This window comes from Helianthus annuus, chromosome 12 (assembly GCF_002127325.2).
Source record: "Helianthus annuus cultivar XRQ/B chromosome 12, HanXRQr2.0-SUNRISE, whole genome shotgun sequence".
Taxonomy (NCBI): Eukaryota; Viridiplantae; Streptophyta; class Magnoliopsida; order Asterales; family Asteraceae; genus Helianthus; species Helianthus annuus.
This window is the reverse complement of record NC_035444.2, coordinates 1,435,633-1,462,205: the sequence shown is the minus strand read 5'-3', so window position 1 is coordinate 1,462,205 and position 26,573 is coordinate 1,435,633. Positions and strand designations below refer to the sequence as shown.

At 34.7% G+C, this 26,573-nt stretch overlaps 3 protein-coding genes across 4 annotated transcripts; 2 read left to right on the top strand and 1 right to left on the bottom strand.

Moving 5' to 3' along the window:
• Positions 1–1,970: 1,970 nt before the first annotated feature.
• Positions 1,971–11,733, top strand: LOC110893742 (beta-galactosidase). Of its 2 annotated transcripts, XM_022140859.2 has the most exons (18): positions 1,971–2,333; positions 2,785–2,880; positions 3,003–3,115; positions 3,347–3,413; positions 3,504–3,596; positions 3,676–3,819; positions 4,603–4,691; positions 4,784–4,889; positions 5,211–5,298; positions 5,389–5,507; positions 6,360–6,524; positions 7,259–7,431; positions 9,293–9,402; positions 9,598–9,707; positions 9,820–9,930; positions 10,285–10,395; positions 10,680–10,885; positions 11,409–11,733. In XM_022140859.2, exons 1-18 carry the CDS (start codon positions 2,163–2,165, stop codon positions 11,515–11,517), a joined length of 2,181 nt encoding a protein of 726 aa, XP_021996551.1. In that variant the 5' UTR covers positions 1,971–2,162; the 3' UTR covers positions 11,518–11,733. The 2 variants fall into 2 exon arrangements, with proteins under 2 accessions (XP_021996551.1, XP_021996552.1); XM_022140860.2 differs by lacking the exon at positions 3,676–3,819.
• Positions 11,734–12,869: 1,136 nt separating this feature from the next.
• On the bottom strand, positions 12,870–16,591 carry LOC110893743. Its single transcript, XM_022140861.2, has 6 exons — positions 16,296–16,591; positions 16,024–16,210; positions 15,043–15,232; positions 14,770–14,973; positions 14,409–14,696; positions 12,870–13,753 (listed from the first exon to the last, which is right to left on the bottom strand). The coding sequence occupies exons 1-6, from the start codon at positions 16,485–16,487 to the stop codon at positions 12,937–12,939; spliced, it is 1,878 nt and encodes a 625-aa protein (XP_021996553.1). The 5' UTR covers positions 16,488–16,591; the 3' UTR covers positions 12,870–12,936.
• A 4,283-nt stretch (positions 16,592–20,874) lies between these two features.
• Positions 20,875–23,650, top strand: LOC110893745 (probable polyamine oxidase 5). The gene has a single exon (XM_022140865.2). The coding sequence runs from the start codon at positions 21,748–21,750 to the stop codon at positions 23,455–23,457; it is 1,710 nt and encodes a 569-aa protein (XP_021996557.1). The 5' UTR covers positions 20,875–21,747; the 3' UTR covers positions 23,458–23,650.
• Positions 23,651–26,573: the final 2,923 nt, after the last annotated feature.

The window sequence follows — 26,573 nt, the reverse complement described above, 5'->3', positions numbered from 1 at the left end:
CAAACTTCCCGCCGAACAATTTACAAACTGTTCACTGAACATTCGGTTCATTTACAACCGTAACTAACCTTCCCGAAACCAAGCCAACTAAGAGAGTGGTAATTCGGTTATGGTTTCTATATAATGAGCTATATAATTTGCTTATGGGTACGGTACATGTGTATAAAAAACTGAAATAACCAATATGGAGTGGCATCAAATCAATCTTTACGATGTTTTTATTTGTTTGTAATCAATATATTACTCGTTCTATCATTGCCTTCCTAGAAACAGAGTTGTTTTTAATGTGGTCTGAAACATAACTAAATCTACTAATTAATGAAGTGATATTGAATTAACCCATAGTAACTGAGAACTACTCAACCAAACATTTGAATTGTGAAAATCAAAAAGTCAAATATCATTTATCCCGTAAAAAAACACATCATTTATAATTAGAATATTAGATTTTAATAATCCTAACTATTTGCCGTTGGCCGTCAACAATTCCAACTTTTAAAATAATCATTGGCAGTCCCAACTATTAACGTATTGCCTAAAATGGACCCTAACTAACAAAACCCTAACGCCGTTAGTGTCCGGTCGCCGGAAAAATGTTTTTGGCCGGAAAACTCAACATTTTCGCCCCAAACCTCTGTGTAACCTTATTACGGAACTTCATGAACATTTTTCTAGTAAGAACCCTAATTATTGAGGTCGCCCGAAAACTTCTTTTTCGCTGGAAAACTTCTTTTTGCTCGGAAAACTCAACCTTTTTGGCAAAACTCAACATTTCTGTCCCAAACCTCTTTGTAACCTTAAATCGGACCTTTAGAAACCTTTTTTTGGCCAAAAAAGGTTTTTTTTTTTGTGGCGACCAGAGACTAACGGTGTTAGGATTCTATTAGTAAGGGTCCATTGGAGATAAATATGTTAATAGGTGGGACTGCTAGTGGTAAGTTTCGAAGTTAAGACTATTGTCATGTTAATAGTTGGGACTGCTAGTGGTAATTTTCGAAGTTAAGACTATTGGCGCAAAGAATGAATAGTTGAGATTATTAAAATATGATTTATAATTTTGGTTTTAATGTATGACAATCGAACCTATAATCTTACCAACCGACTAAAGCTCAAATCTTGTTACAACTAATAACAGTAGTGGAGGACTTAAAGCCCAAAAGAAATGAAAAGAAAAAGTCATTTTCATTTGTTTTATTACATAATTCAATGATTTTGCTAGATGAAATGACCATAATAGGCCTCCCAAGCCCCCATAATCATCTCAAAATGTAGGGGCACCTTTAAAAGAATATCTTAAATGTATGGGTCCAGAATATAGTTTTGCTTGAAGAAGCAACCTTTGTTTATATTAGATAGATGCATAATGGATAAGGTATTAAGGTTATTTCAACTTATGAAAAAAAAAAATACACGTATTATAAACTTTAAATAAATAAATATATATAACTGCTTTTGTAATAAACGTATAAGTTGTTCCTAATTTATCAAATTATTATTATTATTATTATTATTATTATTATTATTATTAATTATTATTATTATTATTATTATATATTTTAAAAGCACACGTCTTTCATTGATGTTAGAAGGACAATATAATAGCAGGTAAACGACAACAAACTCCATTACAATCCTTATTTAAATAACAAAACTGATCTTACTAAAAACTAATGTATGGGTCTTTGGAATTAAAAAATTATTAAAAATAATAATAATAAAAAGATATTTACATACCACAAAATGAACTATTATATTTATTGAAAAAATAGAAAAAACATTTTTATAAGCTCATTATGATGTTGAAATTAATTGTAGAATACAAATTCAAAGTTGGTTATGGTGGAGCCAGTTTTATTTCACAAACTTAAACCAAAAGAGAGAAAAAAATAAAATAAAATAAAATAAAAAATATTAAAAAATGGGACCCATTGAATCTTTAAAAGGAGTTGCTCAACTTCTTGAATTCAACACCACTTGAACCATAACTCACAACCCCCACCCTCACTCACCACAGCCCCTCCCTAGGAATGATACAAACCCCATTTATACTTCACCATCAAAAAAAAAACACCAAGATCATCATAAATATATATAAATATTAACAAAACAAGTTTCTTTCTTTTTTTAAAACTTTTAACTTGTTAAACAAAGGGTGTTCAAGAATGTGGAGAATGCCCAGAATTAAGATACTGTTGCTGTTACTTTTTATATTTTCTTGTGTTTGTTCTTCCATTAGAGCAGCTGTATCTTATGATGATAAAGCCATTATCATCAATGGCAGAAGAAGGATCCTTATGTCTGGTTCTATTCATTATCCAAGAAGCACCCCTGAGGTATTGTATTTCACTCTGTTTTTTTTTTTTTTTTTTTTTTTTTTTTTTTTTTAATTTGGTTTCTTTTAATTTGCATATGTTTTGGGTGTTCTTGTTCTTGATGACACAATGGTCCTTATAAAAGTTAATATTTTTTTCCTTTTTGGGTCTTCTTCACTGTGAAGATTATTGTTTGATTTTTTTTTTTTTTTTTTTTCATGTGGGTTTCTCTGTTTTGCATTATTTTGCTGATTCTTGATCTTGTGTGTGAAAAAGTTTGGGTTTTTCTCATATGGGTTTCTTTTGTTTGCATAAATTTGGGTGCTTTTGGTCTTTGATGCCCCAATTTCATATTTTTTTTTTCACATGGGTTTCTCTTGTTTTCAAATAATTTGGATTATTTTGGTCCAAAATTATCAATTATTTCATAAATATTTTTTAGTTTCTTGAAATATCTTGTGTGTGTTTGCAGATGTGGCCTGGTCTTATAAAAAAGGCCAAAGATGGAGGCTTAGATGTCATACAAACTTATGTATTTTGGAATGGGCATGAACCATCTCCTGGAAAGGTATAATTTTTTTTTTAAAAAAGTACCAATTTTTGTCTTATTATTATGCACCCGTGAGAGTTTTTTTTTTTTTTTTTTTTTTTTTTTTTTTGATTCAATTTGATGGATTATCATGTTTCCAGTACAACTTTGAAGGGAGGTATGATTTGGTGAAATTCATAAAACTGATACAAGAAGCAGGCCTATATGTTAATTTACGAATCGGCCCTTACGTTTGCGCAGAGTGGAATTTCGGGTAATACATCAAATCATTAATCACCCCATGTTTCGATCACAATTTGCGCTTTTATAGTATCGGTTTTCCGCGTATTTTTGATAGCGAAAAGGGAAAGAGAAGCATGTTGATAGTCCATTTCAACTTTGACTAAAATAAGGCGTAAATATCTTAATATCGAAAACGATAAAAAAAAGTGATTTTATCGTTTAGAGATGAATAAATCTTAAGTATGCTCTGTTTTGGATGCAGGGGATTCCCTGTTTGGCTTAAATATGTACCCGGTATGTCCTTCAGAACGGATAATGAACCTTTCAAGGTTAGCAATTTATATTTCGAACGTTAAGTCGCATAGCTTAACATACGAATCTACCTTTGTTCATAAACCGAATGTTTTATCATTATAAAGGTGGCAATGGAAAGATTTACGGCGAAAATAGTCAACATGATGAAGTCAGAGGAACTATTTGAGCCTCAAGGAGGTCCAATTATCTTGTCTCAGGTTTTTATGTTGACTTTAGTTTATTTGACTTAAAGTTGTACTTGTAAAGAATGCATATGAATCTTGGTTGTGTTTTCAGATAGAGAACGAGTACGGGCCCGTTGAATGGGATATTGGTGCCCCGGGAAAAGCGTACACTAAATGGGCAGCCCAAATGGCTAACGGTCTAAAAACCGGTGTCCCTTGGATCATGTGCAAACAAGAAGATGCTCCTGATCCAATGGTGAGCGTCTTCTTATTGCTTTCTTTGTTTTCACATGCATTAGTTGAAAAAAATTGTGGGTAACGTCGTGTGTAGAAAAGCGGAGTAGTTTCGTATATATATCCTCCTGAAAGTGCAAATTTTTTACATAAATAAGAATGAAAGATTGTTATAGTCATGCATACCAGGTTGAAAATCCTGGATGCAATAAAATGCCATTTTCGTCCCTGAGGTTTGGCCATCTTTGTGACTTTCATCCAAGGTTTGTTTTTCAGCATCTGGATCCAAAAGGTTTGAAATCTTGTCATTTTCATCCAGCTCGTTAAATCCATCCATTTCTCTTCGTTATGTCAGGGGTATTTCCCTCTTTTTTGTTATTTTAAAGGGCAATTCGGTCTTTTTCAGGGGTATTCGGTCTTTTTACATAAAGTGAAAAAAAAAAAGAATTGCACTTTAAGTTAACAAAAAAGACGGAAATACCCCTGACTTGGAGAAAAATGGATGGAGTTAACGAGCCAGATGAAAAAGGGCAAGATTTCAAACCTTTTGGATCCAGATGCGGAAAAACAAACCTTTGGACGAAAGTCGCAAAACTGGCCAAACCTCAGGGACGAAAATGGCATTTTACTCGTCATTGTGTATACATATCTATTGCCACTATTCAAGCATGTTCTTTTTGCTACATGCATTGGGTACCACAAACTTTGCACATGATACAACCCATGAAGCTTGTTACCCTTTTATTTGGTTGTACATACGTCTTAGACCTCTCTTTATCTCTCTAACATGTTGATCACATGACAGATCGATACATGTAATGGTTTTTACTGTGAAAAATTCACTCCAAACAAGCCATACAAACCTAAAATGTTTACAGAGCTTTGGACTGGCTGGTAAGTCATGTAAATCTCACTTTCAAATTCTAATCATAGTCACTTAAATGTCATAAATGTATTTTAACATTTGTTAAATTTTGTTATTTAAGGTTTACGGAATTTGGTGGACCGGTTCCTACCAGACCCGTAGAAGATATAGCATACGCAGTCGCAAGATTCATACAGAATAACGGTTCTTTTGTCAACTATTATATGGTACATCACTATATAAGGGTGTTTTAGTAATTTCACATCCACTTAACACCAAAAACTAACCCTCATCCGTGCGAGGGACTATCCTGGAACGGAATTGCAAAAGTTGGGGACTATAGCTGTAATTTTAGAAAGTTAGGGACTAAAGGTGAAAAGTGGGCAAACCACAGGGACTATCCGGGCATTTTTCTCTTTTCCAAATTTAGCAACCAACTTTAAGTTACGCGCAAAATAAAAACCAACTATATTTTATTACCTATTTTAGCAACCAAATTACATTTTCTAGTTTAATAATAATATTTTATATTTTATTACCTATTTTAGTACCATGGAGGAACAAACTTCGGTCGGACAGCTGGCGGTCTATTCATCACGACTAGTTATGATTATGATGCTCCTATTGATGAATATGGTACGGAATTAGATCATATATTTCTAAAGTTTTATATCATGGATGTATGTTTTGATCGGGTAATGATGATTTATTAATGTAATGTTTCAGGATTACTAAACGAACCGAAATGGGGGCATTTAAGGGATTTACACACAGCCATAAAACTAATCGAACCAGCTTTAGTTTCAGCTTATCCTACTGTTACTTATCCTGGAAAGAATCAAGAGGTTAGTTTAGTCAAACGGTAAAAATAATATTGTGTTTATATAGAGGAGGCAAATTCAACTTGTTGACTTATAAATGGGTCAATTTAGGATATGTTTTATCTCAAACGGGTCAAGTCAAAAGAATTAGCGAAAAGTCAACCAACGTCTGTTTTTAGCGCATACAACCATCTAAATCACTTCATGTCAACGGGTCAAGTCAAAAGAATTAGTAAAAGTCAACCGACATCTACTTTTAGCGCATACAACCATATCTAAATCACTTCATATAAAAAATATTCAATTATCATTGTAATGTTATTGTTATAGTAATCAGAGTAAAGTACACGGATGGTCCCTGTGGTTTACCAAACTTTTGGATTTGGTCCCTGGCTTTCCAAAAGTGCACGGTTGGTTCCTGCAGTTTGTACTTTGTAACGCATTTAGTCCCTACCCAACAAATCTAAAGGTTTCAGAGGGTCCAAGTTAAGGACTAAATGTGTTACAAAGTGCAAACCACAAGGACCATCCATGTACTTTTGAAAGAATTTGGGGACTAAATGCGTTACAAAATGCAAATCGCAGGGACCATCCGTGTACTTGTGAAAAGCTAGGGACCAAATCCAAAATTTTGGTAAAGCACACGAAGTCAGGGACCATCCGTATACTTTACTGTAGTAATTATAAACAATGTGTTATTACTTATAAGTATTTTTTTTTTTACGTTGGACAAAAAGTGTGTATGACGGGTCAACCCAAGCTGACTCGTTTTGACTTGACACCTGACCCGACCAACCTGGGCCCATCATGCTACCTCTAGTATTTTACATTGGTTATCCCGAGCTTATGTATCTACATATGCTATCCGAATTACAGATACATGTATTTCAAGCAAAGTCCGGGGGTTGTGCGGCATTTCTCTCAAACTTTGACCCGCAAGTTTCAGCAAAAATAACATTTGGAAATTCCCAATATGACCTTCCTCCTTGGTCAATTAGCATTCTCCAGGACTGCAAAGATGAAGTTTTCAACACTGCAACGGTAAGAAAAAGACTCTTCTACCCTCTTCTATTTCATAATATCGCATTTACCAGTACCGTAGTATATAAAACAATATTAATTTCGTATAAGAAAGGAGAAGCTTATGTTGCAGTTCTATTTGTTTACTCATTGAAACAAACTATTTTAAGCATTTGAACTTATTAAATTTAGAGTAAAGTACACGGATGGTCCCTCTGGTTAACAAAAAATTTGGATTAAGTCCCTAGTTTTTCAAAAGTACACGAATGGTCCCTGTAGTTTGCAGTTTGTAACGTATTTAGTCCCCAACTTTTGTCAAAAGTACACGGATGGTCCCTGTGGTTTGCACTTTGTTTAGTGACTAAATGCATTACAAACAGCATACGGCAGGGACCATCCATGTACTTTTAGCAAAAGTTGGGGACTAAATGCGTTACAAAGGGCAAACCGCAAGGACCATCCATGTACTTAAAAAAAACTATGGACTAAATCCAAAATTTTGGTTAACCTCAGGGACCATCCGTGTACATTTACAATAGAAATATGTATGTAATAGAAGGATACTCGCTGAAATGTATTTTTAGTAGTTAGTAACTGATTTTGATTTATTTACTACTGAATGTGTGAATATGATTTTTTTTATTTTGTGTTTTGGAAGGTTAAATATGATTCTAAGAAATTTAGAAGGATACGCTTGTAATTAATCATTCATTCAAAGAAAATTAATAATAATTACTGGGCTTAATAATTTGCAGGTTAAAGCTCCAAGCACACAAAAAAAGATGACAACTGTTGCGTCTTTCGATTGGCAATCATATGATGAAGAAGCTCCATCTTCTGATGACAGTGATACTTTCTCTATGTCGGGATTATACGAGCAACTAAATGTAACTAGAGATGCCTCTGATTACCTGTGGTACCTTACAGAGTGAGTATTATTATTACTGTTATAACTACTATTACTAGTATTATTATTATATTAAGAGTTAATTGCTCGGATGGTCCCTGTGGTTTTAAGTTTTTTTCACATTTAGTCCCCACCTTTTGAAAATAGCAGGTATGCTCCCTATGGTTTATCATTTTGTTACTCGGATAGTCCCTGAGTAAATGTCAGTTAGTTTGGAAATAGCATGTATGCTCCCTATGGTTTGTCATTTTGTTACTCGGATAGTCCCCAGAGTAAATGTTGGGGGACGATCCGAGTAACAAAATGACAAACCATAGGGAGCATACATGCTATTTTCAAAAGGTGGGGACTAAACGTGAAAAAACATGAAACCACAGGGACCATCCGAGCAATTAACTCTTATATTAAAAAAAGTTCAGAAAACTGCACTAATTAGATTACAGTTAGAGTATAGTCATAGTTGTCAATAGCGGCTATAGCGATCGCTATAGTGTGCTACGTAGCGAAGCGATGTAGTGTCGCTATTAGGGTTACAGCGACTGATAGCGAGAATAGCGACAATTATTTTTTATTATTTATTGATATAAACAACAATTAGATATAGCTATAAAATAGCTGGATTATAGGTTTTTGTTAAATATACATGTAAGATAACATATATACCAGGGTATTTTGAAATAATATATTATAAAAAAATTCAAAATTCATTTTCCAGTGTATTGCTATTTATAAAATAGTGGTCGCTATTTGTCGCTATTCGCTATGTAGCATATAGGTCCCTTGTCGCTATTCGCTATTAACAACTATGAGTATATAGTACACGGATGGTCCTGTGGTTTACAAAAATTTAGGATTTGGTCCCCGTGGCTTGCATTTTGTAACGCATTTAGTCCCCGTTTTCTTCCAAAAGTACATGGATGGTCCTTGTGGTTTGCACTTTGTAACGCATTTAGTCCCCGGTTTTTTCCAAAAGTACATGGATGGTCCTTGTGGTTTGCACTTTGTAACGCATTTAGTCCCTAACTTGGACATGCTAAAACTTTTAGATTTGTTGGCCGGGGACTAAAGGCGTTACAAAGTGCAAACCACAGGGACCATTCGTGCACTTTTGTAAAGCTTGGGACCAAATTCAAAATTGGTAAACCACAGGGACCATCCATGTACTTTACTCTTACAGTTATTTCTGATTTCCGCAGCCAACATTCAATTAAACAGAAAATAGAAATCAACTTTTCATTAACTTTAGAGTTAATTGCCCGGATGGTCCCTGTGGTTTCACATTTTTTCACGTTTAGTCCCCACCTTTTGGAAATAGCAGTTATGCTCCCTATAGCTTCTCATTTTGTTACTCGGATAGTCCCCTGACATTTACTCAGGGGACTATCCGAGTAACAAAATGTCAAACCATAGGGAGCATACCTGCTATTTCCAAACTAACTGCATCTACTCAGGGGACTATCCGAGTAACAAAATAACAAACCATAGGGAGCATACCTGCTATTTTCAAAAGGTGGGGACTAAACGTGAAAAAACGTAAAACCACAGGGACCATCCGGGCAATTAACTCTTAACTTTATGTCTTAGTTAACGTGCCTATGCAAAAAATGCTTGTGTTGAAAAACTGATAAATTTTGTTATATACATTAAATAAATAATATTTATAAAATGTCATATCAAATTCAACTGGCATGTGACATATACAAATATACGATAATGAAAAATAAACTCGGCGATAAACGTAAGTTGGTTTCTACTTTCTAGTTTGGCCCTAAAATTCTTTTGCTAAAATGGAGAAAATGTTACGTTTCGCTTCTATTTCATGTAGTCTGCCCTTACAAAAGGATGTATATATATCTAAGTGTTTTGTATTTGATTTTTCCAGAATAGATATATCACCAAATGAAGAATTTTTGAAGAACGGCCAGTTTCCTGAGCTGACGGTTATGTCAGCAGGGCATGCTTTGCATGTCTTTATCAACAACCAACTGGCAGGTAAATCTCACTTTTCACGAGCATTAACCTTAAACAAGAGGTGGCAAAATGGGCTGGCCCGTCGGGTTGGGTAATGGGTCCATTCAGGTTCAGGTTGAGTCGTTGAGACACGTCCTTTTTTATAGATAAATTGTTGAATGTCACACCTACAAACAATCCATGCTTTTGACTCTTGCTTGTTTGGTCCTATCACAGGAACAGTTTGGGGATCACTAAAAAACACGAAAATAACATTTAGTCAAAATGTTAAGTTGAGAGCGGGAGTCAACAAGATCTCTATGCTAAGTGTTTCTGTGGGCCTTGCGGTAAGTTATTGCACTTCGTGATTCATTCTAAGCATTTCTTTTTATTTGTCGACATATAGGAAACATTCTACCATTATATAACTAATTTGTTTAATGATTAATCACCGTTCAGAATGTCGGCACACACTTTGAGAACTACAATATAGGGATTCTAGGTCCAATCACCTTGAAGGGTCTAGATGATGGTACAAGAGACTTGACAAAGCAACAATGGTCGTATAAGGTTGGTTCATTAACATTTATGTTACATACATTTACATTATATATAACAACAACAACAACCATACCCAGTAAATCCCACAAATAGCAAAGCTACTTATAGGGTCTGGGGAGGGTGGGATGTAGACAGACCATGCCTCTATCCATAGGGATAGAGAGGCTGCTTCCAGAGAGACCCTCAACTCGAAAACGAACAACAACAAACCAACAAACCAACACACCAAGTCAAAGAATATAGAAATAAGAAGTCCCCCATACCAAGAAATTGATCCGAGTGACACAATATATATAACTTTTGGTGAAATGCTGTAATGTGTTAAGATAGATGTAATACGCTGAAAACTCTTTATTGATGTAGGTTGGTTTAAAAGGTGAAAGGTTAAGTCTCCATACACTCGACGGAAGTTCATCTGTTGAGTGGCTACAAGGATCCTTCGTGGCTCAAAAACAACCTCTTACTTGGTACAAGGTAATTTTCATGTTCAACATTTTAAGGGGGGTGTTTGGCCGTTTGGGATTGCTTATTTAAACAACTTATCTGCTATCACATTTTTTTTCAAAAGTATATAACCACTTACGAGTGTTTGGATGAAGAAAAACGTTTATGCTTATCTGTTTCACACTCTTAACCAAGTTTTGAAAGTTTACTCATTTGATGACCCGTTAAAGCTAAAATATAACCTGAATCGGTCCATTTGACACACGGAGCTAAAGTATAACATCAACATCTTCTAACACTGGTTTTACTTTTAGACTACATTCAATGCTCCAAAAGGAGATGCACCACTGGCTTTAGATATGAATGGCATGGGGAAAGGTCAAATATGGGTCAACGGTGAGGGCGTCGGGAGATACTGGCCGGCGAACAAAGCTCATGGTAACTGTGATAAATGCAGTTACGCCGGGATTTATAACGAGAATAAATGCAACCAATATTGCGGAGAGCCGTCTCAAAGATGGTGAGAAATTACCTTTATTTTCTCTCATGTTATCATAATCCCTCTCCATATGTTAAATTGTTAGGCTAATTACTTTTTTTTAGTAAAGTACACGGATGATCCCTGTGGTTAACCAAAATTTTGGATTTGGTCCCTAGCTTTTCAAAAGTACACAAATGGCCCATGTGGTTTGCACTTTGTAATGCATTTAGTCCCAAACTTTTGCCAAAAGACATGCATGGTCCCTGTGGTTCGCACTTTGTAACGCATTTAATTCCTAACTTGGACCTACTAAAACCTTTAGATTTGTTAGCTGAGGACTAAATGTGTTACAAAGTGCAAACCACAGAGACCATCCGTGTACTTTTGAAAAGCCAGGGACCAAATCCAAAAATTTGGTTAACCACAGGGACCATCCATGTACTTTACTCTTTTTTTTCTTACCTACAATGACAGAAGTACATTTTAGTGCAATAAAAGCCTCATTTTCTTAAACTTAGTAAAAGATTCTACCGAACTCTGAAAAGGCTTCTAATTATCTCAGGTATCATGTTCCCCGCTCATGGTTGAGACCGACCGGTAACTTCTTGGTTATTTTTGAAGAATGGGGCGGCAACCCGGACTGGATTACTTTGGTCCAAAGAACAACTTAAATAATAACTGATTACAGTTTTTAGTTAATTTCATAGTTTTAGTACATAAAGGTAAAGAAGATGAAAATAAGGATATTGGTTATACTAAGTGGAAATGTAAAGGCATATCACTTGCCACATTGGTCAAGTTAAAAAGCAGTATAGTTTCATTTGTTTGTATGAACACAATTGTAACAAGTTTAGTTTTGGATATCATATCATTTAAGTTTAACAGTCTGTCAGTCTATTTCTATTTTCTGCAGTTTAACAGTCTATTTATTTGTATAAACCAGTGGCGAAGCTTGAGATTTCCGACAGGGGGTCGAAAACGTATAAGAGAATGAATAAGTGAATAACTTTTATTAAACAATGCATAAAATATAAATACAAACATTATATATAGAGAGCAAGTACTAGGCCTGTAAACGAACCGAACGAACACAAACACAAGCATGTTCGTGTTCGTTCATTTAACTTTAACCGAACATGAACACGAACACGAACATATAATCGAACACATTTTTTTGTTCGTGTTCGTTCATTAAGAAATCGAGCATGTTCGTGTTCGTTTATGTTCGTTCGTTTAAAGCCTAAACGAACAATTCACGAACATTAACGAACACAAAAGAACATAAACAAAAAAATTTAAGTGAACGTATTTGAATAAACAGAAACAAACATAAACTAGCATGATTGAACAACTAGTCTAACGTATTACAGTTCATCTCATCTGAAAACACATCTAAATTAGGGTTCATAGAGATATACTAACGAGTTATATTTATATAGGTAATTAGAAAACCTAATATTTATATAAATATAACTATTTATGTATTTACTAAAAATTAAACGAACATAAACAAACGTAAATAAGTGAACGTTCACGAATATAAATGTGAACGAATGTTCATAAACATAAATGAACGAACACAAGGTGTGTTCATGTTCGTTCATTTAATTACACGAACAAACTTTTATGTTCATGTTCGTTCATTTATTAAATAAACGAACATAAACGAAATTCCCGCCGAACAAGTTCATGGAGAGTTCATGAACGTTCGGTTCGTTTACAAGCCTAAGAGCAACTGTAAAGAAAAACATAGGAAATTTCTTTTATTTCCAAGAACAAATTCCTAAAGTTTAAACCTAACTAAATCGTTAATTTTATAAAGATTCGGGACCTAATCAAGCATGTAAGAAGGATTATCTATTAAACTGTAAGAAGTTGAAGAGTCAAATGACGCGATAAGACTTTATCTTTGTTGAAAGTCCATACAATATTTTGACAATTGCCCTTATATTATCATGTAAAATTTCACATTGAGTTAGTTTGTTCCAACATTGTTAGCCATACAATAAGAACACAATCCAACTAAAATCTAAAAACCATATTATATATATAAGCATGAAAAAAGTACTAATATACAACAAGCAAGATTTTCAAGAAAGCTTACTAGCGATAACATTAATCGTATCATCAAGATCTTTGCAACCATGAAAAACATCTTTTCCTTGATGTCTCCACCGCAACATTCTTCTGTGTAGATCCTTAACTAAGATATCATCGTTTTCACCAGTTTCAAACTCGAGCAGCCTTTTGACACATTTAAGCAGATATCCAACAGCCTTTAATTTGACTTTGCAAATAAAGTCAACTGCAACCTCTCGGGCTTCAAATAGCGAATCTGAAATCTTTTCTGCTATATCAGTTAAACTGAAAACAATACAAGCACCTGTAACTAACTCCTTTCGACTACATTTATCAATAGGTTCATGAGGTTCATGATTCCGTCTTTTATGTTTTGATCCGGCATGTTGACTTTCTGTTGACCGAAGAAGCTTACCCGTTGCAACATAATGAAGAAGCAAATCATATCTATCTTCAGTTATGGCATCCGAGCACCCAATCAGCATTCCTAAAATAACCCTCCTGAACATCACATTATTCTTTATATCGATTATTTTAGCGTCTTCTAATTCCTCCAGCCATAACCGAATAGTTTGACTTTGACAGACCGATTGCTTATTAAATAAGGCTCTTGATAATTTTTCTAACTTTCCTGACAATAAACTACAAACTGATTCATCAATAGGATCTAGAATCCATGCAATGTACCGAGCTGCATTAACTGAAACGGATGATGTCAGCGGGTGATTATCCTCGTTTACCGAACAAATACAACTGTCACTAAAACTAGCTCCAACGAGTAGTATTGCGGCAAAATAAAACCACTCTGGGAAGTTCATTGCAATTGCCCTGTTACAGTAAAAGAATACGCATGTAATCTTAAATTACGCCGATAACACACCAACACGGTTTTATAATATTTTTAGGAGTTAACTGCCCTTTACATCCACGTGGTTTGTCCACTTATGCCATTTTAGGCCAAATTTCAAAATTGTACCATTTTCCTCCCTGGCATTCTTGAAAGGTGCCATTCTAGTCCAAAAACCTAACCCCAGTTAAAAAAACCCAGTTAGCTCAGGGGTAAAATGGTCATTTTACATACTTATTTTTCATTTTTTTAAGCTTATTATTACTATACACATACATATATATGTATAAAAATAAGTTTAAAAAATGAAAAAAAAAAATCTATTTATAATGACCATTTTACCCCTGAGCTAACTGAGTTTTTTTAACAGGGATTAGTTTTTTGGACTGAAATGGCACGTTTCGAGAATGTCAAGGAGGAAAATGGTACAATTTTGAAATTTGGCCTGAAATGGCATAAGTAGACAAACCACATGAACGTAAATGGCAGTTAACTCTACTTTTAGTAGAGATGGTAATTTCAACCCATTTACTTATAAATGAATCGATTCGGTTTAGTTCTATTTCTAACGGGTCAAATGGGTATTATAATAAAAGTAGCTAAAAACGAGTCAAATGAGTATCCAGTGAAAAGTACCATGTTGATTTGTGATCCACCATGGAGGTCGTTGTTGCGACATGTTTAAGTTTTCTCTTGGAAAGAGACACACTTTTTCCTACATTAGGCACCAACTCAATAAACCGATCACATGACAAGGGTTGAGCCAAAAGTCTGAATAACTGATGCTCGAAATGAAAATAAGCATATGAAAACGGCAGCTTTGATCCTACGTCCGCAGATAAACCCCACCGCATTGGTCTTGAAAGTACATCTAACACCATCGAAACAAGTTCCGCTTCAAGCTCTAATACAGAAGCTAGGCCCCTGTTATGTAATCCACAAGTTTAACTAGGTTTAAGTTTTGCAAACAGTTAAACGAGGGTTGAGAGGTACTCACGTTAGCAGAAACCAACGATGTAACAAAGCCCTAGTTTCGATAAACATTAATGGAGATAATGCTAAACAAATGATTATAGATCGCCACTCAATATTTTGGTAGATTTCTTCGTTTAGATAAATAAAAGGCCTCCCAACAACATCCTGCAATATTTGCGATATATCTTTCACAAGGTTTTGAGGATCAAGATACCATAATATTAACCTGCAAAATAATTCAAATTAAAAAAAAAAAATACTATTTTCCATTTGAAACTGTTGTAGTAACACACACCTCATTTGTAATTGTTGATTCTCGAGATTGGCTTCTTTTGGCATGTAACACATCAACTTTGAAATTGCGGAAATCATTTCATCAGTCGGTTGAGCATTGAGAATCGGAGTAAGTTGCATAGTGTACCCAAACTGAGTTGTCATTGCAGCCACTCTTAAAACAGCGTAGAGTAACGAACAAGAAAGCATTCCTTCAAAACATGAAAAACAACACAAATCTAAGATTTTGTAGGTAATACATATAATCTGGAAGATGATGGTTAAAAAAAGCGATTGTCCCTCTATTTAACAAAGGAGTGATGTTTTAACCATTTTGAAGCCAAACATGATACTTTGAATTAAAAACTAGATTTTTTTAAAATTTACTTACCCAACATTATAGTTATTTTTTACATATTACACTATGTCTAAATTAAATATTGGTGTTTTTATATTTATTTGTTTATTAAATTGATTATAACGTCATTTGGTTCTTAAATCAGGTCCGACCGATCCGACCAGTGAACCAGTAAGCCATCCAATTCAATGTCCGTTCCAGTCGTAGTTGTTAATAGCGGTAAATAGCGACAAGCTACCTATACGATACGTAGCGATAACGTATTAGAATTTTTTTTTTTAAATAGGGTTTTATTCACGAATTTAAGGTTTTTTGATGCAATTCGTGAAGATTAGAGCTGTTTAATCGATTAAAATGCCTAAAAATTCGGTTTTTAATATTTTTTTAAGAAAAAAAACCCTAGGTGTCGCTATTTCACGCTATTGAGTGCTGAACATCAGATAACGATGTTCCAGTTATGAAAACACTGCTAATAGCGTAGTGTTATGAACAGTACCTTCGCATAGAAATTTTTAGGTATATACGTCCCCCCCCCCCTCACGGAATTGGGAAAAATCGACCCCCAAGCTTCGCCAATGAACATGAATAACAGTTAGTAATAACTAATAACCGATCGACTAGACCAAAAAAGCATCAAAAACTCACCATATTCATTCATTTTCCCCAAAACATCATCACACAACTCCATCATTCCCAAACACTCACCACCACCAATCAATCCACCAACACGCAAAACCTCCGATTTTCCGGACCGTAAAACCGAACAATCTATCAACGAATACAAAACCGAAACAATCGTATTCACCGAACACTCAATCACCGATTCAAACACCTGAACAACAACAACAACAACCACAAAACAATAATATTTCAATCTCAATTAACAACAGAAGCTGGCGAATTTAACTGAAGTTTACCTGAGGCGATGTGAAGCACATCAACGATAACGCAGTGTCCAAAACCCTAACCCTAGGTACTTCGTTCAGATTGAGTGATTGATTCAGATCTGCGATTAAAACATCATCAGATTGATCGGTTTGTGAGTTTCTGGTTTCGATTCGAGACGCGAGTTCTGTGAATAACTCGGTGAGTTCCGGCCTACTCGACATCGTGAGTCGTGACTCAGTGAGTACGGCGAGTTGGTTACTGAAATTGTTTTTTATTTCGCGCCAAAATTGAGATATTTGCGTATTCAAGGAGTTATGGTGTATGGACTTGTGGAATGGTTTGGGCCCAAGCCCTTTAGGCCCATTTTTTGTTTCAACTTTAAGGCCTTAATTATGATTTTTATATAATTTCATGTCACATTGGAGAAGATTCGGAATTTGATATTAGCTGACGGGTTAAGTTATTCAACAAAAGCTCCTAAAAATAAGAAGTGTACAAAGACACAATGAATCGCATAAGATGACACAATGTTGAGGAAAAAAGACACGAGTGGCAAAAAAAGACACGATGACGCAAATATAGAAAATACACAATGATAATACACAAAAATTCTAAAATCTACAACCTATAAATCCAAAAGTGAAAACCTAAAATCTCAAATCGTAGAATTCGATGAGAAGGTTCCAATGTCGCTTAAATGAGTTCAATCAGAGTCCGTTTGATATCCTTTGTATGACTTCTTATTTTTATAAGACTTTGTATTTGATCTTAAACCTTAGCTCACAATCAAACCGGTCATCAATCAATTTAGTTTAGTTGGTAGAGGCATATGTCTGTTAAAGGGGAGGTCTCAAATTCAAATTTGGGCAAAATGTTTAGAATTATTGGTGTAAAGGTGTAACATTAGCCGTTAAAAAAATCAATTTAGTTTTACTGATAATTTTTTAAAAACTTTTCAACCGGGGTGTTTTTCCTCCAAGTTGATCAGTTTGGTTACGCGGATAATTTTCTTTTAACTTTTTAATCGAGGTGTTTTTTTCTCCAAGTTAGACGAATCGATCTGGTATATGGATTGGCTTACAAAACTGTTGGACCGAACCATTCACTTTTATAGTTATATAAGAAAACCAATAATATGTTACAATGTTATGATGTTATTTTTTGTTTACTTTGAGTTGTCTATGCTAGGAGTTCAAAAGGTTTTGGTCAATTTAAACCATGCCAAAGGTTATTTTTTGAAGGTCCAATAAAAGTAGCGAAAGGAAACTATAGTAACGATCTGGTCTAGTTTGTTTTGATTTCATATTTTGAATTGGTAGGTTTTGGTGTATTGAGATTAAAAGTGTTAGTAGTTGTTTGAAAAAAATGGTGTACTCGGGCATCACCCACAGATCTATCCCACAGCCAACATAAGGGAGGTAAATTACGTGTCTCATTGTATTGTATGGAGTCTCATCGTATTCATTACGTATTGAAGAGTAAAATATTTTTTTATTACTAGATCCGAGTAGATGTGGAAATCCAGGGTTTCATCTTAAGTGATACAAATTACAAAAGGGCTCAACTTTTAAGCATTTTGGGCCTAAAGAAATACAATGTAGAAACCTAATTATTTAATCTAATTAATAACACTTCAGCCCATACTTATTACCATATTACTTATCTGTTTGGTTTTATAAGCAACATTTAACTTAGCCATAATAACAAGTGAAAAAAATGAAATATAAAGTTATAAGTTCTAAGTTACCATATATAGAAATTGGTGTTATTTTTGGATCATAACTAGGGGTCTCTAGAAAAATAAGGACCATTCATAATGGTGGTGGACCATCTTTTATTAGCTTCACATGTGCCAGTTTGGTGAGACTTGAGAGCATCATCATCTTATTATTGACCCAACACCATCATCTAACACCTATCACCTATACTTAACTCCGGGATTGGTTACCAACTTGCTTTATATTTATAAACACACCTTAATAGTAAAGACTAAAATCTACTCACTTTCATTTTGAGTTTTATATACAAGTGTAGTTGTGTGATTAACAGTGAACAAATACAATTAAAATCGAGCGTATGATGTATATATGCACACACATTTACATGATTATATTAAAAAGGGTTATTGGATTTTATCACCCCCAACTATTGGCTCTTGGCCGCTGCCACCCCCAACTATCACTTTGACGTCCGTCACCCCCAACTTAACACAGTGTGTTCTATCACCACATCGCTAACTGATCACTAACTTTTGATCCTGTTACTATACTTTTGGGGGTGTCATAGGGATCTTAGGAAGGTTTTAGGGATCTTAGGACACACCAAATGTATAATAACATGATCAAAAGTTAGCAATCAGTTAACAATGTGGTGACAGAAGACACTAAGTGTTAAGTTGGGGGTGTAGGGCGTCAAAGTGATAGTTGGAGGTGACAGTTGCCAATAGCCAATAGTTAGTGGTGATAAAATCCAATAACCCTATTAAAAACTATAAATATGATTGTTGCATTGTTGGCATTGGAGTTTTTTTTTTAAATGGATTTTTCCTATCTAACTCTAAAGTTTTAATCTTTAACAATTTAAGTTTAAAATTTAAATCTTTGGAAAATTAACCTCTTTGATTAATTTGATTTTTCAATTCTAATTCAAAAGTTCTCATCTTTTGCAATTTAACCCTTTTGATTATTTTACTTTTAACCCAAAGTTTTTCATCTTTTGCATTTTAACCCCAATACTATTTTACTTTCAACTTTGGTCTCTTATACTTTTCATCTTTCGCATTTTTCGTTTAACATTTCGTTTTAAATTTTTCGAGATAACACGCCGCACCATGCGTGTGAGGTTCAACGTTTTCTCATCTATGTTTTCCCGTTTGATAGCTCCGTCACAACGCGCGTATCAGAGATCGGCTTAGTTATTCTTTTCTATGTTTTACACAGGCTCATAGTCATGTAAGAGACATTTGTCTTTCATCTAATATGATATATAACTAACGACGGGTGCCGGGTGGTGATTCTAGTTTGGAATAAATAATGAAATTAACGCTTGAATTTTAAACACAATGTGACTGATAATAACTTGCTATATAAACAAAAAAAAAAACAAAACAAATTATAAAAAAAATATTTATTATAGATTCATTTACAGCCCACAATCCATGTTTAGTTAGTTTATTATCTAGAAAAAAAAATTGTTTTTTGGCCTCAAACCAAAGTTGATACAGTCATGCATTCCCTACATTTGTTGTATGCATGTCAGGATCTTACTGTAAATGTGGTCTGTGGGTGCAAATTTGGATACACTTGGTGGCAAATTTCAAACACAAAACATATCCAGGGACAAGATCAAGTTTATGAAAATCAATATATTTATTATTATTATATATCCTTTTGATAATGTATACAAGTGCCACTTGAATCATTATCTGTTTATTTATATTAAATCCGTACAAAAATATTTTAAATAAATAAATTTTAGTGTTTTTTTATTAGGAACATTGAATAATATAAGGTTTTATTTTGTTTTGAAATTGTTCAAGGACATTTTCATATTTATTAGTTATGATGAGTTGAGTTATCCTATACATAGCTTCCTAAATCTAGAAAATGGTAGAAAGACACAATATCGAACAAAATATAGCATAATGGTGAGGAAAAAAGAAATAATGAATCACAAAAAGACACAGTGATAAAGAAAAAACATAATTTCAAATAAAAAGACACAATGATCTATAAAATCTATAAGGGTGAGCAGGGCACTCCCCTAAAAGGGGAGTCCCCTCTCTTACGCACACCCAATCAGGTTATGCCACGTCAACTCCCCTCACACCCCAATTTGATGGTGGCACTCCCCTCTTAGGTGACTTGTTTTTTTATTAAAAAAAAAGTTTCATTGGTTGATTGAATGGGGGGCCCACCTTCTCTCTCCTCCCCTCTTCGGTGTCGGCTCCCCGATTTTGGTCCCCGATTGAATGGCGGCACCGCCCCTCTTCGGCGGATTTGGTCCCCGCATTGAGTCACCGAGGGTGCCCCCCTCACCCTAAGCTAATAACCCAAAAGCGAAAACCTAAAATCTAAGATTGGAGAGTTTGACGAGACAGTCCAATGCTGCTAGAATGATCGTTTTAGGAGACTATGCATTTGAACCCAATGCTACCTATGATTTATGAAGTATAAATATTGATTGGATATTCTATGGTTTGGGTGTAGGGAGTGGTTAGACACTTGAAAGTGGTAAACTTCAAAATCAACCAATGAGAGTGTGTCATGTCATTCAATGAAAAATGTTTAAACTATGCTCAAAAGTGTTGACAATGGTTAGACACTTTATGAATTGGTAAACTATTTTTTAATAAAAAAAAATGTGTGATTGGTTGAGATGGCATGAACCCCACCACACACACACCCCTTCCCTCTCCTTCCCTCCCTCTCCCCGATCGGTAACCAAACACCGCTTCTCCATCTTCACTGAGCGGCAAAATGGGTCGGCGGTGGTGTTCCCGCTCGGCAAACCCATTTGCCGCTCGTGGTTTGTCGCACACTCCGTATCCCCTTATTTATAAAATAGTGGAATCAGTTAGGTGCACACAATAGTTATAATCCCCACGAGGCTCTCATAGACTTGAATTATTTTTAAACTTCATCAACCCCCTCCCCCCATAAGAATCCCACACGGCACACACACACATTTGTTTCTTTTTCACTCCAAACAAAGAAACAAATGAAAACCCTCAACTTCTTTGTTTGTTCATAGTTGCAATCTTTTCTGCAAAAGATTTTATCTTTCTTAAAAACCCAGAAGTTGTTTACATATTCATGGTGTCATAAGCTCAAATCCATCATCTTTCTTTGAAGCCTTGCAATCTTTTTTACAAAAAAAATCTTATCTTTCTTATCTTCATGGTGTCATAAGCTTAAATCCACAATCTTTATTGAACCCTTACAATCTTTTCTGCAAAAAAACTCATCTTTCTTGAAAACCCACAAGTTATTTATACATTCATGGTGTCATAAGCTCAAATCCACAATCTTTATTGAAGCCTTGCAATCTTTTCTGCAAAAAGACTCATCTTTCTTGAAAACCCACAAGTTATTTATTCATTCATGGTGTCATAAGCTCAAATCCACAATCTTTATTGAAGCCTTGCAATCTTTAAAGCAAAAAGATCTTATCTTTATCAAAAACCCATAAGTTATTTATACATTCATGGTGTCATATGCTCAAATCCACAATCTTTTCTGCAAAAAGACTCATCTTTCTTGAAAACCCATAAGTTATTTATACATTCATGGTGTCATAAGCTCAAATCCACAATCTTTTCTGCAAAAAGACTCATCTTTTTTGAAAACCCATAAGTTATTTATACATTCATGGTGTCATAAGCTCAAATCCACAATCTTTATTGAGGCCTTGCAATCTTTTTGCAAAAAAGATCTTATCTTTATCAAAAACCCACAATCTTTATAACTATTTACAGTCAAAATGGTTATAAAGAAACCAAGAATAGTGATAATTGGGGCAGGAATGGCAGGGCTAACAGCTGCAAACAAGCTGTACAAATCTGGTGTGTTAAAAGGTGCATTTGAGGTTTGTGTTGTTGAAGGTGGGAATAGAATTGGGGGGAGGATTAACACCTCAGAGTTTGGTGGTGATAGAATTGAGATGGGAGCCACGTGGATCCATGGTATTGGAGGAAGCCCAGTTCACAAGATTGCTCAAGAAATCAATGCTTTGGAATCAGATCAACCATGGGAATGCATGGATGGGTTTCTTGATGATCCACTCACCATTGCAGAAAATGGGTATGTGTTAAATCCACCTTTTGTTGACCCAGTTTCCAATCTTTTTAATAGTTTAATGGATTTTGCTCAAGGGAAAAAGAAATCCATAGGAAATGGGATTGATGTTGATATTTTTGGGAATCGGAATGGGAATCGGAATCGGAATGGGAATGAGAATAGGAATGGTGATGAGAGTGGGAATGGGAATCGGAATGGGAATGAGAATGGGAATGGTGATGAGAGTGGGAATGGGAATCGGAATGGGAATGAAAGTGTGGGGTCTTTTCTAAGAAAAGGTCTTGAATGCTACTGGAAAATGGAATCAAGAAAGGAAACAGAAGGGGTGAATGGATATGGGGATTGGAATAAGAAGTCATTAGAAGAAGCAATTTTCGCAATGCATGAAAACACTCAAAGGACTTATACAGCTGCTAATGATTTGTATAATCTTGATTACTCGGCGGAAAGCGAGTATGTTATGTGCCCGGGTGAAGAAATCACCATTGCTAAAGGGTATTCAAGCATTATAGAATCATTAGCATCTGTTTTACCATATGGGGTCATTCAGTTAAACAAGAAAGTGAAAACGGTTGAGTGGCAGCCGCCTGAATGTGTAATGGGAGATAAAGATGGTGATTCAAGACCAGTAAAGATTCAGTTTCTTGATGGTACAAGCATGTCAGCAGATCATGTTATTGTCACGGTTTCGTTAGGAGTTCTCAAAGCCGGAATCTTTAACGACGAGAATGATTCGGGTGTGTTTAAATTTGATCCGCCACTTCCGAACCACAAGACTGAAGCAATTTCAAGATTAGGATTTGGTGTTGTTAACAAGCTTTTCTTGAAACTAAGTCCTGATTTTAATCTTGACGTTGACCGATTTCCGTTCCTGCAAATGGTGTTTCATAAGTCGGATGATCAAGTTAAGAATCCGAAGATCCCGTGGTGGATCAGGAAGACGGCTTCTTTGTCGCCGATCTACAAGAGGTCAAGCGTGTTGTTATCTTGGTTTGCGGGTGAAGAAGCACTTAAGCTAGAAGAGCTTTCGGATGAAGTGATTCTCGATGAGGTTTCCACAACTGTTTCTAGCTTTTTTTCACATAAAAAAGGTTATGGGAATGTGAAATTTGATAAGGCGTTGAAAAGTCGATGGGCGAGTGATCCATTGTTTATGGGATCATATAGTTACATTGCGGTCGGGTCAAGTATCGGCGACATGGATTCACTGGCTGAGCCGTTGCCAAACACAACGGTTTTCGAATCGACAAGTGGCTCGCCCCCATTCCAAATTCTTTTTGCAGGAGAAGCAACACATAGAACTCATTACTCTACAACTCATGGTGCTTATTTCAGTGGTATTAGAGAAGCCAATAGGCTTCTTCAACACTATCATTGTATTGATGATGTATGAGTAATGAGAGGTATGCATGTTTGTATTATTAGATTCACTAGTTTTTTGTTCTTTAATGATTTATCATACTCAATATTTGGGGAATGAAAGGGAGAGATTGGGACATTTTCAAGAACCTTCTTTTGAGTTTTCTATTGCTCTTTGATGAGCTCCTAAGCTATTCTTTATGTTTGAGATTGTATTTGTCATTGAATATATTCTTTATTGGTGGATTTGCTTATAAAGAAAGCTTTGTATGCGCTTAAATCGGTTACTATTTTTTTTTTGGTAAACATGAAAAATCATTACCGGAAAATCCACGAGATCCATCAATACTCTGCTAACCAATGAGATCATCATTGAAACGCTTGTGGTAGCCTATAGAAAGGTGGCCTTCGACGGGGTTAAGTGGAAGTTGGATTTGAACCTGAGACCTCTGCTAGAGGGACTAATGTGCTTAGCACTACGTCACCCCCATTAAGTTTTTGGTTTATTACTTTGTGTTTTGTGTCATGTTTTTGTGACTCTATGAACATAACTCAAATCACCTAAAAAATACATAAATAATGATAGGCAAATCCTGATAAGAAATTCTAGATCTAACACTAACATAAAGACACCCTTTTTTGGGTTTTGGGTTCCAAATGTCCCAAGTAATGAGACAAGTAGAGATGCTCATGGGCACCTTGATCTTTTAGTGCAATCAAGACTTATTGGTTTGTGTAGGACCCATTGCCCTTGATAGGTCCAATTTCATGCACATGCAGACATACATTGGGACATCTACTCCTGTACTAGAACCCTATGGACACCTTTCAATCAATAATGCAACCACAACAAAAAAAAAAATGCAAGACAGAACATAACATGACTGTTGTAACAAAGCCAAGTTAACATCAACTTGCACAACCCCATTCCCTTGGTTTCATTTTATGAAATAATCTAGAGAACACCCGTAATTGGGATGTTATGGACGGCCAACAACGCCATGGGGCAGTGACAGACGTGGGTGTTCTTGGTGGAGGCATACATGTGGAATGATGGCGACGAATGGATGGGATGGGGGTTGTGCACTCGTGCGGCCTTTCAACTATTTTTCTTATTTTATTTATATGTATATTTGTAAAGTTCTAATTGTTTGTCATGAGTTTAAAAAAAATTCCAAAACTTATAAACAGTTTTGATAAACAGTTATAAATTTCTAAATTTTTTATATATTTGTTTTAAAATACTTTATTATATGTTTTTATTTATACTTATATTCAAACAACTTATTATATCTTAATGGTTATAAATTTCGAAACCTTTTATATATTTATTTTACAATACTTTATTATATGTTTTTATTTATACTTATATTTAAACAACGTATTATATTTATTTTAAAAAATATGAAAAACTAAATAGTTTACTTTAATTAATACCTGGTTATGAAATATAAATGTAAAAGGTGATGATAATGTCAAAGTACAGGTACTATTGATGGATTGGTTAAGAAAAGTTTGTGAGTAAATAATGTAGTTGTTGATGTGTGAGATGACCATCCATATTTTTAACGAAAACGTCCACACACTATAATTGGTCTATTGGATTTTTATTATTTTGTATTCGACATTTTGACGAGTGAAAGAAATAAGTCATTGTTTGCGTAGATGGTCAAATCAACATGCAACTTAAATTGCATTCTAGAGCTATATTTGTTAAATTTAGATTTCAAGATACATAAGATGTGAACTTGTCTAAAATATCCTTGTATCACATTTGTTAAAGATCAAAACGTTACAAGTAAAATGAACTTCTTAGATTTTTTATTTTATTTTCATTAGAAGAACGAAATATTTGACACGCATTTTAGTTACTTTAGTGTGACTAATGTTTACCAAAAGATAGAACGCATCAAGTTATGTTTGCGAACAACTGAAATAGGCACATTTGGTTACTTCTTCTTTTTCGTATCTCTCTCTTCTATGACGAATCCCAGAGGTGAGTGATGAACCGATGATGGTTTTGTGGAGCAATTAAAACCTCAATGCAACTAAACGATGGTTTGGTGGTGCAAACAATGCAATTGAAGTGGTAGATTATGGCGATCAAGGGGTGAATAGTAGTAGCGGAGAGGTAGAATTCAATTTCTTGTGTTAAAATTTTGTTGAACGAATTTAAAAGAATGCATTACAATTAACCAAATATCAATTCAACCAATTTTAATAAATTCTGGTAACTTTTACAAAACCAGACTTGTCTAAAGCTTACTTTATTTTTAAAGATAAAATGATTAAAATGAAAAAATAAAACATTTGTTAATGATTTTGTGCAAAAGAAGCGCCTCTTTGTTGTCACACACCCATTGGCTAATGAATCTTGACTTTCCAATTTAATGGCTAAGTATGACACATGTTTATGCAAAGCAAAGATGACCCACTTCACCAATCGAATATCATCATTGTCACTTTCGTCACCAATAATTATTTTTTTTTTTTTACTTTAATTTGGCATCATCAATTCACTACTATATTTGATTGTATCTAACCTTTTTCTTTTATGTGAAAATAATCTTACATTTTTATAACTATTTTCAGAAAATGTCACTTCATTAGCAATATCTTATTAACAACATGATATTACATATTCGTTGTATCATAAATAAAAACATAAAAGTAACATGGTATTGAACACTCTTTATCTATAAGTGTCCGTCTTATCTTATATGGCAGGGCCGTCTCCGAAAATGTCGAAAAAAATTTGGGCCATGTGCGAGACAAAAAAACGGGCCCTACCCGCCTAGTAAAATGAATGCCAGTAGCGGTTTTAAATATTGATATTGACACCGATTTTGTTCGGTCAAAACTATACTCTATTCTGAATACAACTATGTTTTCAAAAAAGTTTACACCTTCCTTTTTAATAAGGATCGTCGATTGATAGGACGGTAGAAGATCTAATGAATCCATTTAGCTTATAAAAGTTTTACTATATTGTCTGCGTATGTATTTTCTTACGTTTATTTTTACGTTTATTTTATATGATTGATCTTGTAGCTTTATCATATTATTTAAGATAAGTTTTAGACGTATCGATCGTGTCGGTATTGATGTTATTAGGCCTTATTACTTCGCTTTATCAGAGTACCATTACCA